At 38.7% G+C, this 7,185-nt stretch overlaps 1 protein-coding gene across 1 annotated transcript in view; it reads left to right on the top strand.

Moving 5' to 3' along the window:
• Positions 1–7,185, top strand: part of AP2A2 (adaptor related protein complex 2 alpha 2 subunit) — a 59,838-nt gene that overhangs the window by 29,963 nt on the left and 22,690 nt on the right. The window contains exons 4-6 of the mRNA XM_019471199.1: positions 2,318–2,460; positions 3,088–3,281; positions 5,683–5,812. Coding sequence (XP_019326744.1) covers positions 2,318–2,460; positions 3,088–3,281; positions 5,683–5,812 — 467 coding nt within the window. The remainder of the gene's footprint in view (positions 1–2,317; positions 2,461–3,087; positions 3,282–5,682; positions 5,813–7,185) is intronic.

The following is a 7,185-nucleotide window of genomic DNA, read 5'->3' on the forward strand; positions in this document are numbered from 1 at the left end:
TTCTCCCTACTCCCCGCCCCCCACCCAGTCTGGATGTTTCGCTCTGGTTCTTCTAATGTTCATTCAGATGTCTAGTAAAGCAAACTGCCCTAGATTCATTTGCGGACTCAGCAGGAAAATAGCCTTATGGCAGCAAACTGTAAATAAGACTTGAAGAAAACATGTCTTTGGGCAGCTTTCTGCAGAGCTGGCTGTTGTCAGAGGATCTTGACAGGATCTAGCATAGCAAGATTTCACTGTCATGAGTATCTTCAGTAACGCTGCTTCATGTATCTAAGTAAAAAGTGACATGTATTGGCTTCCATGGTGCAGACCTGAAGGGAACTTTTCTTTCCAGCATAAAAATAGCTTTAAGGTAAAGCTGCTTTTTGTTGGCAATTGATATGCTGTCTGTACCAGTTTAAAAAAAAAAAAGTCAATGGGTGTCTAAAGACTCAGATTTGAAGGGTATCATTGTCCGTATTAAAATGGCAGTCATGTGCTTAAATTTTTCTCAGTTGAAATAAAAATAAATAAAAGAAGTTTCTAGAGTCAAAATAGAAAGTAACCCCCCAAAATGCATAGTTGCAGCCTGTAGACATAACCTTTTATCATTGTCTACTTCAGTGTGCCAGTATGTTTTCTCTTGGTTCACAAATATTACATGGCTTCATATGTTGATGGTAGTGTTCATTCCTTCACAAACTGTAAATTTAGTTTATAGTGGTAAGGCTTCCATTGTTTTTATACAGTAGTGAGTGTAGTGTGAAATCTATGGGAGCTGTAGATGCATGTGACATGGGAAATCTAACCTGCTTCTGCACCAATGGATGAGAAGGAAGAAAGAGAAGCTTCCATGCTATTAAGATTCTTTATTATATATTTAGCTGGCTATTTCATAAGTATGAAGTTTAAAAAAAAAAAAATGCAGCTTGGAGCTTTTTTGGTAAGGGCAATGAGTTAGGGATATCTTATTTAAGCTTTACTTTATGCAGTGCTATTCTGGCTGAACTTGCCCATCCCTAAGGAATACACACGGATCTGACAGACTAGTTATTCTGGGCCCAGAATGCAGAGGCTAAGGAGCTTATATAGCCTTTTAGGCAGCAGCATCTATCAAAATTTTGCTACCCTGACTGAACTCTCTAGCATTCAGGCTTGCATGATTTAGTGGATACTCCTTTATCTCCTGATTTGGCGTAGGGAGAGAATGTTCTGCAAAAAGTGTATCTTCATATGTAGCCCTTTTCTTCAGGAAAAGTGGTCTCCCTGATGAGCTGTAAGCCACTGTACTGTTCCATGTAGCTTTTACAAGCTTCTAAAATACAGCAATACTGCAACATAAGGTCAAACCTATTTACGGTGCATTTTTCTTCTAAAACTGAAACACTTATGAATACTTTCATTTTACAAACACTTTAAAGCTCTCATGGTAATCTCATTTCATGTGTTTTTGCAAGGCTTTGGGATATACCTCTATCATCCTATCTTTCTAAAAAGACTTGCTGTTTTTCATTTGTTGCTACTGAGTTTTCTACAGTGGTGCACTTCAGGAAGTGTGTTAAGACCTTTTACTGTGATAAAGATTTGATAATTGGTTTAACAAGAGAACATGTGTACGGAAGACATACAGCTGCTCTTAACAGAAATAGGAAAATCACAATTGAGTAAACATGTATGTACTGCCTCTTAGCAAGAAAATACTTTGAGGACATAGCAGGATAATTCAGGGACTAGATGATAGCATTATTTCATGACTGTCCTTTAGGATATAGATAATGGTAAATGAAATTAACACTAAAATCTTCAAGTTCTGGGTTTTTTTCCTTTTAAATGAATTTCAGATTTAGATAAATATGAAAACTAGTATCATGTGAATGTCTTGTTGATTCAGTGACAGCTCAGCTTCTTCAGAGTTATGCATTTTTCTGTCTCGGACCATTAGGAAGAGCTACAAGCTACCTGTGTTCTATGACTGGGAATAATTTTTTTTTAAACCCAGGAGTTGTTTGATTGTCTGACATCTGTTGATGATGATTTGTGATAACTTTCATGTTTAGCACAAAATGATGTAAAGACTTACAGTCCTTTAAGTCAGAGATAAGTGGATATATTTAGCATTTTGCTCACTGTAGAGTGAATAAAAGCTGAAATAATACGTTTAAAACTTGTGAAATTCAAGTACTGCAATAGCTGAACCCTCAGTTTGTCCCTCTTCTGTAGGGTGATACATAGTGAATCAAATGTCAGTCTTAATTGCTAGGTACAACTGTAAGTCTGGGGAACCAGATACAGGAACAACGTAGGCTTAGTTGTTCTTTGTTTCCTTGCTTTCCAGGTGACAAGGCTCTGGATGGTTACAGTAAGAAAAAATATGTCTGCAAACTGCTTTTCATCTTTCTCCTGGGGCATGACATTGACTTTGGTCACATGGAGGCTGTAAACCTGCTCAGTTCCAATAGATATACAGAGAAACAAATTGTGAGTAACTCAGTCTCTATAAAAGATAAGCTGTTCTGTCTAATACCCTGCCTCAGCTGTTTAGTCTGTAAAGGACTTTGCTTCATTCCCTACCCCTGTCTTAAAGCCTTATTTTGGATCTAGCAGTGATTCTGAAATTTAAACACCTTTGTGCACAGGGAATCTTATACTAACTATAAAAGCTAAAATGTGTACCCTGCGTAAAATTCTTACTCTTGTTAGGAAACTGCCTCGAGTCTTGCATTAAAAGGTAAGTAACCTTTTAATTTTCAGAATATCTCTTTAAATCTTCTTAGGTAAGATTGTGTTTATCAGGTACATGTAACTTACTAGTGTCTGAATAATAAGCCAAACTCTTGATTTACTCCCATTCATCTAAAATGATTGAGTATATGCTGAAATAGATTATGAAACACTTAAAAACTGATAAATCAGGGTAACACTAAACTTACTCATTTTTGTTTACTTCATTTAATCTTTCTAGCCTTTGCTCTGCTATCTAAATATCATTTCTGCCTGTATGTTTGCTATTGGAGGAGAACTGTATGTCTCAGAATTACTTGTGGCATTAACAGAAAACATAAATTGGCTAAAATCAATTTTCATTTTCCTTTTTCTGAATCACAGGGCTATCTCTTCATCTCCGTACTAGTGAACTCTAACAGTGAGCTGATTCGCTTAATAAACAATGCGATCAAGAATGATCTGGCGAGCCGCAACCCCACTTTCATGGGGCTTGCTCTGCATTGCATTGCTAATGTGGGTAGCCGGGAGATGGCGGAAGCATTTGCTGGAGAAATTCCAAAAATACTTGTAGCTGGGTAGGTATGATGTGCCTCCTTCAAATACCACACCAATAAACCTTTTCAGCGATTCGGTTCCATTGCAGCAGCTTAGTGCATGCTTAGAGCTATACAGTCCTGGGCTTGCAGTACAAATAATGACAATTTCCAGTAACTGCAGATACTTAGATATACCTGAGCATGGAGTTGCTTGTATAAGTGTACAAATACAACATGGAAATTAAGACTATGTCAATATCTTGAATAGGCTTTTCCAGCTTTGTTGTGATCAAGTTTTTGTTCTGTATAAACATGTGGCAGTGAACACCCCTGAAATGTGTGTTTTACTTTCCTCATTTCTCCTGATGAAAAGAAGAAATAAATGAACCTAAATAGATGTTTACACTACAGATTTTGTTATAAACTGAAGGTGTTATTTAAATGGTCCTTACTTCATAAGGAACGTGACAATATTCTGTTGTGAGAGCTTTCTTGCTTACTCTACTAGCCATGTGTAGCCATTTAAACAACAATTCCTGTAAATGGCAAATAGTTACCGCCAACTTTCTAACTTACCCTTCGTATTGCTAGAAGTCTCTAAACAGCCCTGGCAAATGTCTGGAGCTGTAGTTAAGTAAATCTAAAATGAAACTTGTGATTGCAGGGCTAATTTATTTTGAAACTTAAAATGTCTAAGTGCAAACAGTGCATTTAAACTCTCTTATGGATATGAAATGTTTTGGAATATGCATGGAACTTGCTTTATAACAAACTCATGTCTTTAATATTAAAAAGTAACAACTTGCGTAAGAACTGTATTAATAGTCTAAATGTCAAGCACTGGAGCTTGCAAATGTTGGAAATGTGCTTGCTCATGCAACACTAATTCTGACTGTCTATTATGTGCACTGAGTTGGCAACGAGGAAGGATATAATGTGTGATACCTAGTTGTGACAAAAATCTTGGGAAATACTTCTGAACTCTTGAAATAGTGTGTCTATAATGCCACACTCAAACATTGTTACTATTTTGCAGAGCTGAAATGTAGTATGGGCCAGAAAGAGAAGAATAAACAGCTAGCACCTGATCCTCAATATGGGTCTGGTCTGGTGGAGCAAATGGGGGAGAATCTATCCCGTAATTCCACCTTTCTCAGACATGGAATTCCCTATGTAAGGGCGCATGTTTAGAGATGGCGTGTTCTGGGTCCCTGTCAGGCTTGTTGCTGTCCTGTCCTGCACTGCCCTTGCCAGGTGCTATTCTCCATGTAGCATAGCGGAGACAACACTGCAATGATGAGTCATGGGTTTTAATAAGATAACCTTTAAAAGTTCCAAAAATTTCACTTAGGGTCATCAATCACAGAGCGCAGAACCTTCAGTTCAGATTTGTTTGAACTTTGAGCTGTGTTTATGTTCTGAGATCAGTCTTCAGGGCCTAATTCCTTCTGCATTTCTAAGAGAATATATGTAAAATGTGTATGTGTACATAACATGTCACATCTAAGTGACCGGTGCAGAATGAGCACTGTCCGTTACATTTGCAACTTTAGTGTAGCTCCCTTGGCTTGAATATAAATTGGAGGGAGCGGGCAGGGAGGGGAGGAATAGGATTGTTTTCTGTTTTTTTTAACCAAGGTACAATTTGATCTCACAGAAAACTGGTAAATTCATAAAGAATAGGTAGACTGAACTTCTACTGGGGGTGTGGAGGTTTCTGAACATTTAACCAAGATTGCACAGTATAAACTGCCTCTTAAAACTTTCAGTGCTAATGCTCTGTACATTTTTTTAGCTGTTGTTTGTGCAAAATACAAAATGCTTAATTGACTACTTTGTGAAAGGGAGTTTACTGAACTAGAATAGGAGCATGCTGCTCTTAAAATAGTCCATTTCTGTGCCAGCAGCATGGATGGCAAGGTGAATAGTTGTGGGTTGCATGCTTGGTGATAGCTAGCCAGCTTGCATGCTAGCTGTAGGTACTGAAGCTGTTGAGTAGTTAATGATTTGTATCTGATATGCAGGACCTATCAGAAGATCCAGCTTTGGTTGCATGCATAATATAGCGTACCTTGACTGTTTGACTTGAGTCAGTTTGAAAGAAGCTTGTTCTTGTGGTTTAGATGAGCCTGTGCTTATCTAATGAACTTTCAATTCTGATAAAAAGATGTGAAATGTCACTCGTAAGTTGCAAAGAATCATTATAGAGGCTACTAGACATATGTAATGCTTGAAAACTTGACTAGTAAAACTTCCTGGGCAAAATTAAGAAGAACAAATACTATAACATAGAAGTTTGTGAACTTCTGTTTCAACTTCTGTCGAAAAGATGCTACCTGGCTAGGGATGCTGAGTCAGTGCAAAGACTAGCGTAATGCTAGCCTGCAAGTACTGCTGTGACTTAACCACTGTATTTTAAACACATATTTATGTCTTGTAGAGATACTATGGATAGTGTGAAGCAGAGTGCTGCCTTATGCTTGCTGCGTTTATATAGAACTTCTCCTGACCTTGTCCCCATGGGAGACTGGACATCTAGAGTGGTGCATCTCCTCAATGACCAGCACTTGGTAAATCAGCTTCATTATGCTTCTCAGGCCTACTCTTTATAGAGAATCATGTTACTTCTGCTGTTAAATACACTATTAATTTATTTCTTCTAGAGTCTTTCAGGCAAGTGGGTTGCTGTTTTCTTCAGGCATGGGGAAAGAAATGGAAGGAGTTGTCCTTTTTTAGTTGCTGTATATATTAATTTTTAATAAAGCTTTGTTTACCTTTTTCTTGGAGATATAAGAATGGTATGCACAACTTCTTCTTTTGCTCTGGCTGTAAATAAATTAATCCTGTGCCTTGTGATCCAAAGCCATATTGCATAGGTGTAATACTAATTTTCCTAGGCCTTTTAAGACTAGACCTGCACTAAAAATACAAGGCCTGATTTGTCAGTGCCTGGACTTCCTTGTCCTGTGGTGTCCATGTTGTCATTCTTATCTTGCTGGTTCAGAAAAACCTATTTTTCTAGATAAGAGACTCTATTTTTTCCCCCTGTCTAGTTACTTTATGAAAGTAAGGCTATTAAGATCTGTGCTTCAGCAGTAATAAGAGTGCTTTAGTCTGAAGTAATATAAAATGCTTGGGTTACACAAAGCTCTCTCTTCATGTTGGGTTGTCAGAAATCTTTCCTGGATGGTCTGCTGCATCCTATTTCTTCTACTCATGCTTCTCTTGTGTAATAAGACAATTTGCATCCAGGCTTTATTTTAATATAGCTTTCTGTTATTTTAGATGTACTATCCAAACATGAGACAAAGCTAACAGAAAAATAGCATTAAATGCTCTGCAAGCCCGGCAGTATCATGTTGTTGAAAATTCTGTTGGATTGGGGTCTGTATTGGGACCGGTACTGTTTAATATCTTTGTCAATGACATAGACAGTGGGATCGAGTGCACCCTCAGCGAGTTTGCAGATGACACCAAGCTGGGTGGTGCGGTCAACGCACCACAGGGATGGGATGCCATCCAGAGGGACCTGGACAAGCTCAAGAAGTGGGCCTGTGTGAACCTCATGAGGTTTAACAAGGTCAAGTGCAAGGTCGTGCAGATGGGTCGGGGCAACCCCCAGTATCAGTACAGGCTGGGGGATGAAGGGATTGAGAGCAGCTCTGAGGAGAAGGACATGGGGGTACTGGTGGATGAAAAGCTGGACATGAGCCAGCAATGTGTGTGCTTGCGGCCCGGAAGGCCAACCGTAGAATCATAGAATCAGAGGTTGGAAAAGACCTCTAAAATCATCGAGTCCAACCATCGACCCAACACCACCATGCCCACTAAACCATGTCCCTAAGCGCCTCATCTACTCGTCTTTTAAATACCTCCAGGGATGGGGACTCAACCACTTCCCTGGGCAGCCTGTTCCAATGTTTAACCACTCTTTCAGTAAAGA

This window comes from Aptenodytes forsteri, unplaced genomic scaffold, assembly GCF_000699145.1.
Source record: "Aptenodytes forsteri isolate BGI_AS27 unplaced genomic scaffold, ASM69914v1 Scaffold17, whole genome shotgun sequence".
Taxonomy (NCBI): Eukaryota; Metazoa; Chordata; class Aves; order Sphenisciformes; family Spheniscidae; genus Aptenodytes; species Aptenodytes forsteri.